General features: G+C 53.9%; 1 protein-coding gene across 1 annotated transcript in view; it reads right to left on the bottom strand.

Moving 5' to 3' along the window:
• GAS6 (growth arrest specific 6) overlaps positions 1 to 18,294 on the bottom strand; it is a 31,438-nt gene that overhangs the window by 9,250 nt on the left and 3,894 nt on the right. Inside the window, exons 3-8 of the mRNA XM_053564137.1 lie at positions 12,257 to 12,281; positions 9,861 to 9,923; positions 3,598 to 3,720; positions 3,112 to 3,234; positions 1,713 to 1,835; positions 599 to 720 (exon numbers count right to left, since the gene is read on the bottom strand). Of these exons, the coding sequence (XP_053420112.1) occupies positions 599 to 720; positions 1,713 to 1,835; positions 3,112 to 3,234; positions 3,598 to 3,720; positions 9,861 to 9,923; positions 12,257 to 12,281 (579 nt within the window). The remainder of the gene's footprint in view (positions 1 to 598; positions 721 to 1,712; positions 1,836 to 3,111; positions 3,235 to 3,597; positions 3,721 to 9,860; positions 9,924 to 12,256; positions 12,282 to 18,294) is intronic.

Here is an 18,294-nt window from a genome sequence, read left to right as displayed (position 1 = left end):
CGCAGAGGGAGGCTGAGCAGGATGTAGGGACAGCACTCCTCACCAGGCATGTATCTCAGCAAAGAAAGCTGTAGTGTGAGTAGCTGGACCTCTCTAGCCCAGACGCCAAAGGCAGCCACCACCAGCAAATCCCAGGGTCCGTGGTTTTGTGAAGTCACATGGTGGCTGTTTCACCTGAAGATCCCTTTGTTTCTGTTTAATACAAGCTACCATCCTCAACTTCCCAGGCAGATTTCTTCAGCCTGTACCAGGGCCCCAGGGGTACAGGAGAGATAAGTCCCCATGCAGGTGCCATGTCCCGCAGGTGAGGTCCATCAGGCTGTGCTGGCACCCTGGCAGGCTGGCAGAGGCCAGGAACCACATCCAGTGTGCCTATGACCAGCCTGGCCAGCTGGGAGTCAGGAGCTGTTATGGAGACTTTATAAAACCAAACATCTGTCACAGAACAGACACATCACCTCTTGAGGGGGCCTGGAGATTCCAAGCCTTTTGCAAAAGCTAAGTCTTCACAGCATTTCTCCCCCAAACTCTGTCAGTGGTAAGGGTTTCAGGCAAGGGACGGCAAGCAGGGCAGCCCACTGGCCCTTAGGCCACCTACCTCACAGGTATCCATGTCCAGGGACAGCTTGAAGCCCCCACGTCCGTCACAGTGGCAGGTGTAGCTCCCTGGGGAGTTGACGCAGGCCTGCTGGCAGCGGCCCTGCAGACACTCATCCACGTCTGCCAAAGGGATAAGGCAGTGAGCAGGTGACGCCTCTGTGCTCCGCCTGTGGCATGGCGGCGCTGGCTTCTGGTCACACATAAGGCATGCCAAAGTGAATATGCAGGTGTTCTAGAGAACGCGGCTCAGGAACCATGTGTCCCCTTCCCAGGCAGCTGATCACAGCCCCACGTCCCTGCCTGCTTCCCTCATGCCAGCCATGCCTTTTTGAGGGAAGCAGGTGCTGCCACCACCTGAGAACCTTTTGAGCAAGCCAAAACCACTTGCTCATTATCTCCAAGTGCTAGCCAGGTTTGTGCAGTTAGGTGTTCCCATAAGGACGGAGGGGCCAAGAGACAGCAATGATGGGAAACAGAGGATGGTGCGGGGCCCAGCCCACCTGTCCTCTCACCCTGCCTAGGCAGCCCCACGTCCTCCCTCCCTGGACACTGATGGCTCAGGGGCTCTGCAGCCTCCTGCACTGGCCAGGGTCCCACACAAAGACTGCAGGGGGAAAACGGTAAGAAGTGGCCTTGTTCCCCCATGCCCCCTGGATTTGGCAGGGCTTAGGGGGAAGTGACGTCCTGGGCCTGTCTGGTCAGGGATAGGGTGGGGAGTGCGTCAGCCAAAGGGGTCCAGCATCCTCTCCTCTGGTCTGCGGCCAGCTGAAGCAGGGCAGGCATGTGTGTGACTGCAAGTGTGTGGTATAGGTCTGCACATGTGTGTGCACATGCTCCTGTGTGCAGGTGTACATGTGAGTACACTGCTACACCTGTGGGCACTTATGTGAGTGCATGTGGACACATGTGTGGGTGACATGGCAGCAGAGACCACTACCCCGCTGCTCTGTGTGGGGCTTAGTTTCAAGAGTCAGAAACTTCCTTTCCTGGAGGTGCCCTGCCTTTCCCCACTTGTCTGTCCTGCCCCCCTGGACTACCCCTCTGGTAGTGACCAGTGTGTTCTCGGGCCCAGGACAGAGAGGGCTAGGGCTTGGTGGCTGGGGGCGTGGTACCTTGGCAGGCCTTCTCCTGGGGGCTGTATGCGTAGCCCTCATCACAGGGGCAGGAATAGGAGCCGGGCAGGTTCTCGCAGCGCGCCTCTCCGCAGGCCTCAGGGGCTGCACACTCGTCTGTGTCTGCAGGCAGAGCCAGCTGTCAGCATCCTGTGGTGCCTTGCACGGGGCTGAGATAGCTGCAGTGGCTGCAAGGCCATGGGTACCCCCTAAGCCTCTGGGCCCATCCACCTGGACAAGCAGCCCCGGGTCCAGGCATGGGGGTCATGGCTGTGCCATGTAACTCATGTGTCAGCTGCAGGGGGTGAAGACTTTCCCAGTGAGGGCCCTATCCCTGGGAAAACTACCTTCCTGCTGTAGTGACCACAGCCCTAAGACCCACACCCAACCCAACAAGCCAGTGTCCTTGCCAAGATTCCAGGTGGACACAGGGGCAGAGGACACAGATGGGGACAGAGAGAAGCTAGATGGGAGAGGTGGAAGGCAGAAGAGGGTAGACTTCTCTACCCCACGGGCAGTGGCTGGATGCCCAACCTCTTGGTCAAGCGTTCACTCTGGGCTACACATGTGGACCCTTTGACAGGGCTGTGTTTAGAGCTGGGGACTTCCACTCCAGGGTCAGAGACAGAGTCATGAGAGGAGCACCATGGGGGAAATGGGTTGGCTCCCACGCCAAGATGGGAATCATGTTGTGTGGACATGGGAGTGACTTTCAGGTGGTCAGGGTTGGGAACCACTAACGTGGACAAAGACAGAAGTTTCTCTTTGAAAATGGGGGAGCAGAACATGGGCCCTCCTGTTGGGGTCAGACCTGCTGTCCTGCCCCAGCACACCTGCCGCTCCTTGCAGGCTGCTGCAGCCTTGTGTTCGAGAGCCAGCAGAGGCACTAGGGATCATGTCCCGGAGGCCTGGGGACACGCCTGGGCCCATAAGGAGAGGTGCCCACATGGAGAGGGTCTGGGGATGGAGGAGGAAGGTGGCAAAGTCCAGGATGATGCCTGGGACAGAGATGCAGGGCTGCCTGAGTTTGCAGGGACTATCTGGGCATCACCAGGGCTCCCCCGCTCATCCCTGGGCTGGAGCAGACAGGAACCAGCGACAGGAGGGCTGGGGAGTTAGGTGGTTATGACCAGGCTACTAACCACACTGAACTACCCCAGGCTCCCTGCAGGCTGGACTGACCCCAGCCCTCACCTCAGGTATAGGCTGAGTCATTCCTGGCAGAGTGCCTGGTGGCTCTGAGACTAGGGCAAGCCCAGGCTTGTTCTGGCTCTGCAGGGCGCCTGTCCCCCACCCCTCAGATGGAGGACATGCCAGTGCCAGTAACATCTCACAGAGGGGTGAACATGCCCCATGCACAAGGCAGGGCAGGCCTGGGCCCGAGTATGGCCTGACCCACCTTGGCAGGTCCTGCCGTCTGTGGAAAGCTCAAAGCCACTGTGGCAGGCGCAGTGGAAGCTGCCCAGCTTATTGTGGCAGATCTGGCTGCAGCCGCCATTCTGCTGGTGGCATTCGTTGACATCTGTAAATAAGCACAGGTTGCAGAGGACCCTGGGCAGAAAACACCCACCTTAGGGCAGTGGGGGAGGGGCACCCTAGGGCAGTGGGTGGGGGCAGCAGGGATAGAAGGCAGGACAAAATCCCACAGGACAGATAGGCCAGCCTAAGGGGACAATCTGCCCTGCTGAAATCTGCATCAGAGTCCTGGGGCTATTTTTTCCAAGGTGTCTTTGCTGACCTGAGGCCTACACTCAGGGAGGTCAGAGGTAAAGCCACTGACCCTCTCAGTGGGTAGTGAGGTCCTTCCATGTGGCCCTTCCAAGTCTCCCAAGGAGTTCTCCTCCCCACCCTCCTGGGGGCACAGCCGGGGTACATGGTGGCCTACCTTTGTCACAGAGCCGGCCCCCCCAGCCAACTTTGCATAGGCAGAAGAAGTTGCCCATGAGGTCTTGGCAGTCTTGGGTCCCTTCCACATTGCAGGGATTTGGAGTGCACTGGTCAGGCAGTTCTGAGTTGAAGGACATAAAGGAGAAAGTCGTCTGGTGCCCTGCCTGAACCTCCCACGCCACTGGGAATAGAGGAATGGAGGCCTTCGAGCAGGCATGCTGGGGAAGGCCCACCCTGGGTCCCCTGCATTGGCCCCTGGCTAGAAGGGTCCTCACCTCTGGCCAGACCCTATGGCCAGTTCCAGAAAAACCCAGATCAGCTGGGAAGGAGCAGCGGCCAGCCTCAGGTCAGGTGGGAACTAGCGTCTGAGGGACCTCCCAGAGACCAGGTCAAACAGAGGCCTGAGCTGACCCAGGGCTTTCAGGCAGAGTAGGAACATTCCACCTCCCCAGGCCAGGCCTAGGTTTTCCATGTAGGCACCTCTCCAAGTGAGCACACTCTTCACGTAGGCAACTCTCCAAATAAGCACACTATCCTCATGCATTCCTCTGCCTCGTGAGCACCTCTACAAATGAGCATGCTCTCCATGTGGGCACCTCTCCAAATAAGCATGCTTTCCATGTGGGCATCTCTCCAAGTGAGCACACTCTCTATGTGGGCACTTCTCCAAGGGCACCAAGGCAGCTGTACAAGAAAGGAGAGATCAGGCCCTGTCCCAGGCTGCACCAGTGTGAAGAGTCCCTTAGAGATCTCCTGATGCCACTTTCTGGTTAACCCCCAGCCCTGCAAAAATCTTGCAGGCTTTAGGGAGGTGTGTTCTTCCCCCTCAGGAAGTACAGATGTGCAGGCCAAGCGCACAGACATAGGTGATGTCTGCCTGGTTTTAGACTCCATTTTAGGGCCTGTGGCTAAAAGAAACTATTCTGATGTAGCTGCTTTCTGAGGAATTTCTCACAGATGCAGCTGAAGTGTCCATGACATGGAGGCTGGGGTGATGCCACAAAGACAGGCAGGAAACCTCCATGTGTGCAATTACGCAACCCTGAGATTTGCAGTTGGCATAAAGAGCTATTATTGCACCCAGAGCTCAAAGAGTCCTTTCATGGGGCAGCTGGCTAGGCAGAAGCACTCAGGTCTGTGCAGAGCAGGGTGGAACGCACACTGCACTCCCCTCCACGCATTTCAGAGCTCACCAGGCTGAACATCATAGGACATATAAGCAGCCCGTCTGGGGCATTTCTGCTCCAAGAAACCCCAGTGCTGGCGTCAACCAAGGTATAGGTGTGGCCAAGGTGTCTGGAGACACTCATCTAATAGGGCCATTTCCTGGCCCCACTTGACTCCTTGCTAGACATGGTGTCAAGACTGACTGGTACTGTGTGCTACTGTCCAGTTTGCACAGAAGGGCTCCGTGGTTCTGGTTTCTTAGGAATCCTGAATCTCTGCTGCTGCTTTCGCTCCCCAAGACTATCATCTGACTTCCTCTCGTGAGTGAGCTGTTTTGCTTACAGATATTACATATCTCCAAGTTGTTCCTTTCCCTATCTCCTCCTCCTCCTTCAAGGGTAAGTTTCCCCTACGTGGGGGTCCGACCCCAGGCTAGGGGCTGATGAGGGCAGGGTTTGACTGTGTTGAGACCAGGACAAAGCATTGGCCTCTGCATGGCTTAGTGTGTGGGTGAGGATAACGGGCACATGCTCCCCACTGCCCAAGATGGTGCCGCCCTGGCTGGCTGTCAGAAGACCCCAGCTCGACTGGTCCCAGGCTGAGCCACAGCTAAGGCCCCACCACATTCCCATCCTGACACTGGCATCCTGTGGCTGCCCACATCACACCATGCTTGTTCTCCTCATGGGACCCATTTAGGACCTCTGAATCAAACTGTATCACTCTTTTTTAAAATAAAGAAACAGACTCAGAGTGCTAAATGACCACCCCCAAGATGTGAAACTACTGAATTTTTTTTTTAACTCCTGGGAGAAACAAACTTGCTTTCCATATGTTTCCTCACAGGCATGGAGTGTGCTAGGGCTGTAGCTTGAATGCTCGTCTAACTCCTAAAAACATGCAAGGCCTCAGTCCCCCCTCCGTCCTGCCCCGTGTGGTTTGGAGTCACTCACTGATTCCAAGAGAGTATAACAGGCCAGGCCAGCATTCCTCCATGGGGCTGCCTCAGGAGGATGTGCCCAGGCTCTGTCAGTTGAGCACTTGCCACCGATCTGTCACCTCACCCTAAAGGGACTGATGGTCACGCCAAGTCTGGAGAACTGCTTCCCCACCAGTGGGTTTACATCAGTGGTCAGCCCATGGACTCCTGATGCTTCCCCCTCTGTGGGTGTAGGTGTGCCTGGCACCAGACAGGTGGTGACTAGGCTCTACGTTCAAAGTGGGGCTCCTTCAGCTTGTGCCAGGCTCATGGTGGATCCTGGCACCCCGGCAGGTTGGTGCTGACCAGGCTTCTCAAGGAATCCATGTAACCTTCTGAGTGGTCCCATGGTACAACACACATTTTGCTTTGCACAAATTAGAGCCTAAAGAACTACTTTGGATGTTAGTGGAGCTAGGTCTGGACACATGTCTGAGACCCTCACCCGGCTGTTGGTAACAGTTGCTGTGGACACATGTGCAGGGACTGGTCAGTTGGTTAGAGTCAGGGAAAGGAGGCTCACGGCAGGGGTTCTGCATCACCTTGGCTGAAAGCCTGCTGTGAGCTCCTATCCTGATGTGGCCATTGCTCAGCTGTAACTCATGTACTGTCCACCTGGCACATTGGGACATGAGCATGGTCACAGCAGGCCAGGAGGTACAGTCAGGCCCAGGGTTGGACAGCCGAGGCTGTGTCTGCAGCCAGACCCCTAGGTCCCTGACACCAGTGGCCCCAGAGAAGGCCTACAGATCTGACTGAAGGACTGGTTAACTTGGTCTGAGATTTGCCTAGAAAGCCCAGGCCACTACCCCATACACATCTGTCTGCAGCCCTGGCCTGGCCAACTCCCACTGGCCAGGACTGTCCCTAGACCCCCATGTGTTCTTGGTGTCAATCGCACTTGCCCTCCCTGGAGCACCCCACTCACCCCTCCTCTCACTAACTTCCCCAGTAGGAATTTATCTCCAGGACAAACAGGAAGAGCCATGTGAAGTGCCAGATATTCAGCAGGTGTCCAGCAGACTTCAGTGGAGTCACACGTGCAGGAAAGAAGCATGAGGAGATAAACCTCTGTAAGCCCCACTGGATGAGCTGGCCTTGCTCACAGGCCTGGGGGCTGGCCTGTGTTGGGAGACAAGGGGCCCACCCCTACCTCAGCCTTAAGGCAGGAAGGGAGCATCCAGGTCAGAATGTGCAGCCAGTGCTTCCTGCCGTGCCCACAGGCCTGTTCCTTCACCAGGACCTCACATGCCAGCCTGTCCAGGGCCCCGTGTTCCAACAGAGAGGGACGGAGGAGGGGACATTTCCTCCTGGGGAGAGTCCATGGGGCTGGAACTCATCACCTGCTGCCCACCTGGATCATACATAGCCTGTGGGCAAGGGACATCGGGAAGCCCTGAGCATCAGATGCCCGCCGTGACTCCCATGTGGGCAAGTCTAACACTTTGGCTATACGCATCCAGGAACTGCCCATGGGGAAAGAAGGAAATGGAGACAGAGGCTCTTCCTGAGCCCAGCCTTGTGCAGGTTCCAGGCCCCCCTTGCTGGGCACTAGCCCCAACAGGACTCACTGGCTCTGTGTTTGCCTGGGGCTGGATTTGGGCTCTTTGAGGCCATTGCTTTAGTTTTAACAATAACAGACATTGTTATTATCCAAACACATAACTCAAGCCATGATCAGGGCTCATGGACCATACCAGAGAATTTTACAAAGGAACATACTGACCAAAGGCTGCATCCACCTCCCGCAGACTTCAGGTGGTCAGAGCACCTGCCTACTGGCAGGTGTGATCTGGCAAATACTGACGGCCCTGGAGAGCTGAGCCGCCGGAGCTGGGTGAGCAAAGCCGCTGGAGCTGCACTGATACTCCTAGCAGGAGCCACGCCAAGAGGGTCACCCTCCTCCTAGCACAGGACAAGCTCTAGGGCCCTGTCCCCTCTGCTGAGTGAACCCCAGGAGAAGAGGAGGGCTCAACTCCCACTAAGATGGGTATGTCGCTGCAGTGGAAGTATTTTCAGAAATGCTGATGCCCCAAAATGAGATCACAGAGTAAGCAGCCCTGTAGGGTTGACGGGGGCTGCAGAACGTGTACAAATCCACTGATGGGGCAGAGGAAAGGACCCTATTTGCTGTAATGGCCAAAATAACCAGAAATAAACTCAACAAAGGAAGTGCAAGGTCAGAATGAAGAAAAATGCTTGAAGGGATGCAGAACAGAGGCTTTTCCCAAAGAGAAGGAACACCCTGTGGACAGCGAAGAGTGCTCAGCACTGCTCAAACACAGGCGTCAAAACATGCATTGCAAGCATAGTCGAAAATATCAAAAGGAGCTTTTTAGGGTTAGGGACTTTTTGAGGTTTAGCTCATCTTTAAAAAACAAGCAAGACAGGACAAGACTGAAGAGGAGGGCCGAGCACGACGCCTGTCAGGCAGGACCTGCAGAGAGGGACAGGTCTGGACCCACCTCGCTCATCTCATCCCAGGGGCTCACAGGTGGGTCACAAGGGAAACACACAACTTCTGAGCAATCTCAGCCAGCAGAAAAAGCAGGAGCAAGAACAACTTGATGTAAGTATATAAAGTAGGAAAGAAGAGATTGGTTTAGCAAATTAACAACAAAACCTGCTGAAAAGTCAAAATAACAAGAAGTTGAAATTGCTCTGATGCTTCCAGGTCTGAAGCCCCACAGAGGCCACAGGCTGATCCCTGGGGAGGCTGAGGCTGGGAGGGCCATGGTGACACGTGGGCAGGGGATTATTACAGGGCTCCTGCCCCGAGTAACAGCAGCCAGGCCCAGCTCAGCTCCTCCTCCTGTTTCCGTGTGTGGACAGTGTGTCCTCTGCTCAGGACGAGGCAGGATGCAGCCAAGCTCCTGCAGCTCCCTCACTGAGCAAGCCCAGAGCCTTCTGCTGCCTGCTGGGCTCTCGGCCAAGCTAAGAAGGAGGCTTCTGACCTTCCAGCGGTGGCCATGGGCCTCTAATGCCTCAGTTTACCTCACTTGTAAAACGGTCATGACAGAAAACGCCAAGATCACAGGGCCTAATGTGAGGCCACGGCTCACAGCCATGGAGCACTGGGTGTCCTGCAAGCAGTCCCCCCCGAGTGCCGCCATCTGAGAGGAGCTCAAGGGCTGCTGGGTGCAGGGCAGGCTGTGTGCCGGTGTCAGAATTCACATTGAAAAGTTAATGTCATTGTGACCATATGCACACAGTACTACTAATGAAGACCTGTGACAAACTGAGAGAAAATTTTACTAACTTTAGTATAGGTGGCCAATTTGTAAATTCCTACAAATAAAGAAAAATGGGCAAAGAATATGAACAAACAGTTCACAGGAAAAGAAAAGACACATTTCTTAGATACATGCAGTTAGTTTCACTCATTAGTAAGAAAAGAAAACTAAAGCTGGATGTCACCTTTGGTTTTCTTGGAAAGATGATCAAAAAGCTGAAAAGACACTTTGGTGGGTAGAGCTGGTGGTGTGCATCTATTCCCTGCCTGCTAGCCGGGCTGCTAAGGCAGGCTCCAGAGCATAAGGAAAAGCTGCATAGGTCCACTCTGCACTCTGACCTCAGAAAAAGTCCTCCTGCCTGCAGAAGCTCAGAGTGACCTGGTGACTGACAACACTGCTGGCTTAAGCCCACCTGCAAACACTGCCCTGACCGTGCACACTGGCAGGATGGAGGCTCCAGAACAAACTGTTGTAAAAACACACGCCAACTCTGGCTAAGCCACCCTGGGTGTGAAAACAGAAGCCTCCTGACACATGTTCAGGGAACTCTCAGAGCTGAGAGTGGCAGCTGCCAGTCACAAGGGGAGAGCGTCATCACACTGCCTCCTGGAGGACACAGAGGCAGGGACATGCTTTCACAGCACATTCTTGTGAAATGTTTGAATTTTGTACCATGTGCATTTATTGCTTTTTTATTTTTAATTTTTTTTAAAAAAGCCAACATTTGCTTGCTTAAAAAAGAAAATTTAGGAAAAGGGAGGAGCGCCAAGGAAGGAGCTCCTTAAAATAGCAGAAATATTCAGGACCCTCCCACAAACCCAAGCACAGCCCACAGTTGCCCACACTTAGATGCTCCAGGGAAAATGGCAGTGACAGACTTACTTTGAACACATGAGATGAAATCTGGGCTTTTGGTATAGGGAGACCCATGTTTGCTGATGCATGCTGCAAGACAAAAGTAGACAGCATCGTGACATTGCAACTCACAAGGGGAGAGCGTCATCGCACTGTAAGTCACAAGGGGAGAGCGTCATTGCACTGCCAGTCACAAGGGGAGAGCGTCATCACACTGTAGGTCACAAGGGGAGAGCGTCATCACACTGCCAGTCACAAGGGGAGAGCGTCATCACACTGCTAGTCACAAGGGGAGAGCGTCATCACACTGCAGTCACAAGGGGAGAGCGTCATCACACTGCCAGTCACAAGGGGAGACTGTCATCACACTGTAGGTCACAAGGGGAGAGCGTCATCACACTGTCGGTCACAAGGGGAGAGCGTCATCACACTGTAGGTCACAAGGGGAGAGTGTCATCACACTGTAGGTCACAAGGAGAGAGCGTCATCACACTGCAGTCACAAGAGGAGAGCATCATCACACTTCCAGTCACAAGGGGAGACTGTCATCACACTGTAGGTCACAAGGGGAGAGCGTCATCACACTGTCAGTCACAAGGAGAGAGAGTCATCACACTGCAAGTCACAAGGGGAGAGCGTCATCACACTGTAACAAGGGGAGATCATCATCACGCTGCTGGTCACAAGGGGAAACTGTCATCACACTGTAGGTCACAAGGAGAGAGTGTCATCACACTGCAAGTCACGAGGGGAGAGCGTCATCACACTGCCAGTCACACGGGGAGAGCATCATCACACTGTAGGTCACAAGGGGAGAGCATCATCACACTGCCAGTCACATGGGGAGACCGTCATCACACTGCCAGTCATAGGGGAGAGCATCATCACACTGTAGGTCACAAGGGTAGACCATCATCGCGTTGCCGGTCACAAGGGTAGACCGTCATCACGCTGCCGGTCACAAGGGGAGAGCGTCATCACACTGCCAGTCACAAGGGGAGAGCGTCATCAAACTGTAGGTCACAAGGGGAGACCATCATCACACTGTAAGTCACAAGAGGAGAGCGTCATCGCACTGCCAGTCAGAAGGGGAGAGCGTCATTGCACTGCCAGTCACAAGAAGAGAGTGTCATCACACTGTAAGTCACAAGAGGAGAGCGTCATCACACTGCCAGTCAGAAGGGGAGAGCATCATTGCACTGCCAGTCACAAGATGAGACCATCATCACGCTGTAAGTCACAAGAGGAGAGCGTCATCACACTGCCAGTCAGAAGGGGAGACCGTCATCACACTGCCGGTCACAAGGGGAGAGCGTCATTGCACTGCCAGTCACAAGATGAGAGGGTCATTGCACTGCCAGACACAAGGAGAGAGTATCATCACACTGCAAGTCACAAGAGGAGAGCGTCATCACACTGCCAGTCAGAAGGGGAGACCGTCATCGCACTGCCAGTCACAAGGGGAGAGCGTCATTGCACTGCCAGTCACAAGGGGAGTGTCCTCACACTGCAGCTTCTCACACTGTCCAGGAAAGATGCACCGGTCACTTCACTCAGTGCCAGCATCCCCCTGCAGAAACAGGGCCTGAACATAAATATCACAATATGGCAATGCCCCACCTGACTGTCCCCAGTTCTCTCTCATGACCTGAACCTTTCCTGCCACTGCATTGAAGGAAGAGTTTTAAACTTATATTCAGTTGGCCTCTGTTTGTAACATTGTCCTTAATTTGAAAATCAATCTGCTTCAAGAAATCCCCTTCTAGCTCTCTGCCATACTGTACACAGCTGGACCTGGAGGCACCACAGGGATCTTAGGCAAGGAGGAGCGTCCGGTGATGGCCTGAAACTGGGAATGGTGCAGGACATCTGTTGAACTTCTGCCTGGTCCTTTCATGGGTCACTGCACTCACCACACGGAGGACAGGGTACTTGGTCACCCTTGGCCCAGACCCCACATCCAAGAGAAGCAAGTACCTGGGCCACTCAGGACCAGTTGCAGATGTGGACCCCAGGAAAGTCCCTCTGAGAGGATATGAGGCCAATAAGTTCACAAAATTTAAAAGACCCAGAAAATGAGTATCAGTAAGTACAGCCACAAGAACAACACTCCTAGTGGCTTCAGTAATCACTAGTGTGTGTTCTGGGAGCAGAAAGCTTGAGCAGCACTAGCTCAGCCCATTCCTGACAAGCAGCCGAGCCTGGTGTCATAGCAGAGACAAGGTCTGCAGGTGCAGTGTCCGGCTGAGGGACAGCCTGCACAGAATACAAGCTTGGTACAAAACACACAAAGAAACTAGTGTTTTGGACCTGCGTGCTTGAATCTGGACAGCTCCAAATGCACCCTGGGACTGAGCAGCTTCTCTCCACAACAGGGAATTAGGCCTCTGTGACGACTGCAGTAGAGGTAGAAATGCACTTACCTAGGTACCGTGGGTAGAAGTAGTCCTGTGGGGAGAGAAAAAGGGCAACGGTCACTCACACAGCCTTAGGCTTCTGTAGCAGAACCAGCAGCTGCTCCTCAACTTCAGCCCTTCTCAAGGAGGGTGCAGGCACAGGTGGGGCCTCGGATAGCTGTCAGCATGGCCATACACTCAGGCTGGCAGCAGAAGTGACCACAGCTGCTCAGAAAGTGCCACCCAGTCTCAGGGAGGGTGCTGGGAAGCCAGTGCAGCTCTTTCTTTGTTAACGCGTTTGCAGGGTACAGGTTTGCATGGATTGTGTTTGTGAAGCAAACTGATGCGGGAGGAGCTGTGGGGGCTATAAATAAGGGCTCTCTGCACATACCATGTGTGGAAGGGGCCTGCTGAAGGTTAGTCTTGCTTGCCCTGCTCTTGTGCCATAGAAAGGACTTCTTGGGGACCCCCAGAGGACAGCGCATAAGCTGCAGGCCACAGCCTGGCTGAAGTTGCCTCTACTGTTATGGTTATGGTCAATCCTGCAGGCAGTTTGGCCCTAAACACTCCCAACTAAAACAAGAGAGCACAATCTTGGCAGAAATGGCACCTGCAGCCACTGCATATGGCAGTATTCAGCATTTTTCTTTCTGCTTGGTCCTAACAGCATCTATTCAGGGAGCGCTTTTTAACCCCCTATCACACATGAGGAAACTGAGATTACGAAGCTGGGCCTGGCAGCTGAGGATTAGAGGGCTCCAGCCCAGGGCACAGCAATAGGGCAGGCTCCTGCACTGTCTTATACTTCAGTGCTGTCAGCAGAGAAAGCTGGCGGGTGGGGCTGCCGAGGGCCTCAGAGTGCTTCTGGGGGCCTGTCCAGTGCTGCAACAGGCCACGGAGATGCACTCATTTGGGCACGCTTTTTAGAAAGTTATGTTCTAGTGATGACAGGATGTTTTAAACTGTTACTCCCTTGAAAGAAAAGTCGGGTCAGGGACCACTGGCATTCAGCTCTGGGGCACATGGACACAGCTGTCTCTGGGGTCAGGAGGGCCCTCGTTTCTCTCTCTCTATTTTGATCCTGGGTGGGCAAACTCAAAGTACAGGAGAGTCTAGCAAGGTCCATGAGTTCTGTGAGGTCCAGCCACCTCCCTCCCGAGCAGGAGTGGCTAGGGTCTGGGGTCTTGTCTCATAGGGAGGCTCCAGTTCTACCCTAAAGATTCAGGGTGGCCTGTAGTCCCAGCTACTCGGGAGGCTGAGGCAAGAGAATCGCTTAAGCCCAGGAGTTGGAGGTTGCTGTGAGGTGTGTGAGGCCACGGCACTCTACCAAGGGCCATAAAGTGAGACTCTGTCTCTACAAAAAAAAAATTCAGGGTGGATGCAGAAGGTATCCTCTTATGATCAGGAAACCAGCATCTCATAAAGAAAGAACTGAAAACAAGTATGAACTCATGAGTTAAAGACCTAGTTGGGCATAAATGTTTGCATTACCAAAACTCTACCAAAAGTTGTTATTTTTCAAAATCATAACTAGTCTGTTTGTTAATGTATAATCTGTTTTAATGCTGAGTTCTACTGTTGCAGAAAGGCATTACTGATAGAAAAACTGTGCTGGTCTCCCACTCAATAGACGGCATCTGTGGGAATAGGGTTTCTGAAACCACAGGCCATGACCTGGGGACCTGACCCTCATGTGTGCCTGATTATATGGGTGTAGGAGGCAGAAGGCAGGCGCTAATCTGACCGGTAAGTGAATAAAATCACAGCTAAGACAAATACACCTAAATACAGAGTGTGTGGTCCTGTGGTCCTTGGAAAGTTCTAGCCAAAGACATGAAGCCTGCATGACTGGCTATAAACAGAGGCGCCCAATAAGCTGCTCTGATGCACAAAGCCATCCAACCAGCCAGCACACCAAGCTGCTCAGGTGTGTAAACTTTGGCTGTACCCTGGCAGGTTGACTCACCCAGGAACCTCAGGGTGCAGAGGCCACACAAGTCAGGAGGCCGAGATTGGGAGCCAGCAGCCACCTCACCTCTGTAAACCCCGCTTTCTGCTTGACCCAAGAAGAGCAGGGCCTGTGGGGATGGCTGGAAACAGAGCCGTTTGCCATGGACCTCCCTGTTCCTGGGGGGAAGTCTCTACTCTGCTTCAATGGCTGCAGATGGGGGGTGGGACAAAGCTAAGCCACCATGCTGTGAGCTGAGGCTCAGGGCGGCACTGAGCCTGCAGTCGACAGTGCCCCAGAGCCCCTTGGGGCCATCATGAACACAGCGATGGAGGACAGTTGGATGGTGGAGGAATGATGGGTGAGTGAACGGCCGGGTGGGTGAATGAGTGAGGGTGACAGCTGGATGGATGATGAGTGGGCAGGTGCAGGGCTCACCATTTTCACTCAGTGGACAAGGCACTAACGTCGGTGTTACTTGTGTCAGAGACAGGCACCTGACCTAGCCTCTTGATGAGGCTACAAGCTAACACCATGGTTCCTCCAGTTTACAAACTGCCATGCAGTTACCTTAGATCTTACTGCCACCTGGCACATGCCCAGCCATGGCAAAGGACCACCCTTCCAGGGACGACTCATAAGGCACACCGGTTTCAGGACACAGGAGACCTGTGCTGTTCCAGGATGGGGCAGGAGCCTCCTTGTGAACATGCCTGCCCATGGGAGGGCCACACCCCAGGCTTGCCTGGAGCTCCCAGGGTTCAGGAAGGCTCAGGGCACTGGGGGCCTCCATCTGCCAGGCTTGGTCTTGATGTGAACAGCTGGGCTCCTCCCTGATGCCACCCAACTGCATGTGCTCCCTGCCACTTTTGTAAACACAGAGGAAACTTGTGACCTAAAGCATCTTGGAAAGAGCTGAGCCCAAGAATAAGCTCTCTAGCTGGGCTCTAGTGTGAGGCCCCAGATTTGTTCTAAAACCATAGGAAAGTGCTCTGATGAATCAACCCCTTGCCACTGGGACCCATCTACCCTGGACCCATCCTGTCCCCAAGTACCCTTACTGAGGGGAGGGGAGACAGGAGAACAGACTTCAGGAAGACCTGGGCATACAACCCCTGCCCTGCTGACCACCAGGCCCTGACTGCCTGGAAGGGTCCTCACCCCCCACAGCCCATCAGCACGGCAAAGGCCAAAGGAGCTTCCCATGTGCAGGGCGCAGGGCCAGCCTTGGGGCCTGACTGTCAGCCTGGCCACCCCTGGCCAGCTCCACACTAAAAAGCCCCAAGCTGCTTGAAGCCCCAGCTCCAAAATGACCTCGTGACTGTGGGCCAGCTCCCCCAGCCTGGTGCAGGACAGGGTGGGATCTGGCCAGCAACGACCTTGGAAGTGTCCTCTGGTAGTTTCCCAGCCATGCCAGGCCTTTGAGGGCAGATTCACTTTTGCAAACAGCCTGAACCCATGTGAGATGGTCATGGCCAATGTGACACTTTTCCAACAAGGGACATATATTTGGGCCTGAAGATTGCTGCAACCTCACATAGGACCCACATACAGCTCGGCTGGTTCCAGAACTTGTCCATGGCGTCCTCCAAATGTTTCCTAAATCCCTTCATCTCCGGGTCTACTGTGACCCCTTGGGGCCTGGTAGGGGTGAGGCCCAGGCAAATGACAGGTGTTGCTCACTTCCACACACTGTCGTGCAAGGCAGTGACGCCCTCCATGCCTGTCCCCTTCTCACAAAATGGGTTCCAGAACGCTCATTCCCAGTGCCTGTGTCAGAATTAGGTGTCCGCAGGTGTGGGTGACACTCCTGCAGACTCCTCAGCGTCAACTGTGCATCACTCCGGCTGGATGTTTATCTGGATTCACTTGAGGAGTCTCAAGTGAAGATGTGATAGGAAATACCTGTTTTGAAAGACCTTAGTGTCATACTTCAGAGATGGCTGAGACAACTGAATACCTGTGTTTCTCACAGCACCATTGTGTCATTTTTGTCATCTTTTGATGCTATTCAACTGTCACTTTTGAAGTAAATGCAAAGTCTGCCTGCTCATGAATTGTCACATCGTCTCTGCAAGCATAGAAAGGAAGCAAACAGCGTGTCCACCTGAGACATGGACGGGTCTGGATGCAGCCCATGTCTGCCACACTGCTGCTCTTGGAGCCACCTGGCAAGAGCACAGGTGTCCGGCCAGCCCTCCCTTCAGCGGGGCAGGAACACCTCATGCCACTCTGCAGCCTCTCAGCCTCTGTAAGGACTGTCACCTCAGCCATTCGGAAAGGAAGTGACATCCACTTAGCGAGCAGCACCATGGAACTGCAGATGGAGGTACCTTGTGCTTCTGAGCGTCAGACTGGCACGGCCCCCACCCCTCAAGCTGCTGTGTCAGGCTTAGGGTGTCCTGCAGCTCTGAGGTCCAGGAGGCCTTGCACAACTAGGCCTGGGGGCAGGTTGGGGACATGTGGGAAAGTGCCTTATACTGTCAGGGGCACTAACACTGGAAGGAAACGCGCATCATCTACCACATGAAACAAAGTCCAAGAAAGGGCTGTCAGCAGTCTGATGCACACCACTATTCCCCCAGCCATGTGTCATGCCAGAGGCAGACTTCTGTGAAGAGGGAAGTGGGGAGCTGATGGTGTCCTCAGCCCCTTCCCTTTAAAATTTTGTAAATGAACTTTCTATTCTTTCAGGGTCACCACCAACAAGGCACATACACCATGTTTGCACCAAAACCACCGGTGTGGGACAGTGCCCACAGGCTCAGGGCCCCCAGGTCAGACAAGAACTGAGGCCGCATTGCAGAGATGCCGCCAGTGCTAACCCTGAGAAATGGGAAAGACGGCATGTGCCAAGTGACACCGTGGCCCAGCCTCAACCTCTACAGTCCCAGTGGTCCTTCGTGGAGAGCCAGGAGCTGCAGTGCTCACCCCCCAAAAGGGCATTTGTACCTGAATAACAGAGTGAGATGCTCAGGGTTTTTCAAAGTGTTTTTTTTTTTTCTTAGAGACAGAGTCTCACTTTGTCACCCTCGGTAGAGTGCCATGGCGTCACAGCTCACAGAAACCTCCGGCTCTTGGGCTTAGTCGATTCTCTTGCCTAAGTGTCTTTAATTAGCTTCCCCCCGAGGCTAGGCTCACAGGCTGGGGCTTGGGAGGAGCTGGAAGTGCCAGGCCCCAAGTGCCTGCAGACACCCAGAGGGCTTACAGGGCTGCAGCCAAGACGTCATGGGCCTGAGGAGGTCTGATCCTGGGCTGTCCAGCCCTCTGGCGACAGGACAGTTCTAACAATCCAGAGATCCCCATCTGAAGTAACCAGTGTCCCCAAGGCCTCCAGTGGCAAAAGCTCCAGAGAGGCTGGGCCAGGAGAAAAGGCTGTGTAGCAGGTGCCAGGGGACAGAGGTCAGGATGCTCTGGGAGGGAGAGACCTGGAGAGGAGGGGCTGGGCCACAATCCCTGTGGGATCTTGTCTCACTTTTTAGTGACCTTGATGTGGCCCAATGGGTCTGTTTTGACCCTCAAAGTTATAAAAATGTGAGTCTGAGGATGTATGTCTAGTGGGTATATGTGTCTGTGCTTTTTTTTTTTCTTTTTTTTTGACAGAGTCTCACTTTGTCATGCTCGGTAGAGTGCCATGGCATCACAGCTCACATCAACCTCCAACTCTTGGGCTTAAGCAATTCTCTTACCTCAGCCTCCCGAATAGCTGGGACTACAGGCTCCTGCTACACCTGGCTAGGCTGGTCTCGAACCTGTGAGTTCCGGCAATCTACCTGCCTCGGCCTCCCAGAGTGCTAGGATTACAGGCGTGAACCACAACACTTGGCCCCTGTAAGTGCTCTTTGTATGTGTCTGAATGCATGTGTGACTGGGCACATGTGTGTATGCACATCTATCTCTGTATGTGCATACACATGCTGTTTGTGCATGCCTGTTTGTTCTTCGTTGCATGTGTATGTGCACATATTATGTGTCTATGTGAATGTGTGTACATGAGTATATGTGTGTGCACATATGTGTCAGGGTGTCTGTCAATCAATGTTTGTATCTGTGTGCAGGTACACGTGTGCATGTGTGTGGGTGTGTGTGCATGTGAGTGCTGTCAAGGCAGGGTGGG

Source organism: Nycticebus coucang, chromosome 15 (assembly GCF_027406575.1).
Source record: "Nycticebus coucang isolate mNycCou1 chromosome 15, mNycCou1.pri, whole genome shotgun sequence".
In the NCBI taxonomy this organism is placed as follows: Eukaryota; Metazoa; Chordata; class Mammalia; order Primates; family Lorisidae; genus Nycticebus; species Nycticebus coucang.
The sequence above is the reverse complement of the archived record's forward strand: the minus strand, read 5'-3'. Positions and strand labels throughout refer to the sequence as shown.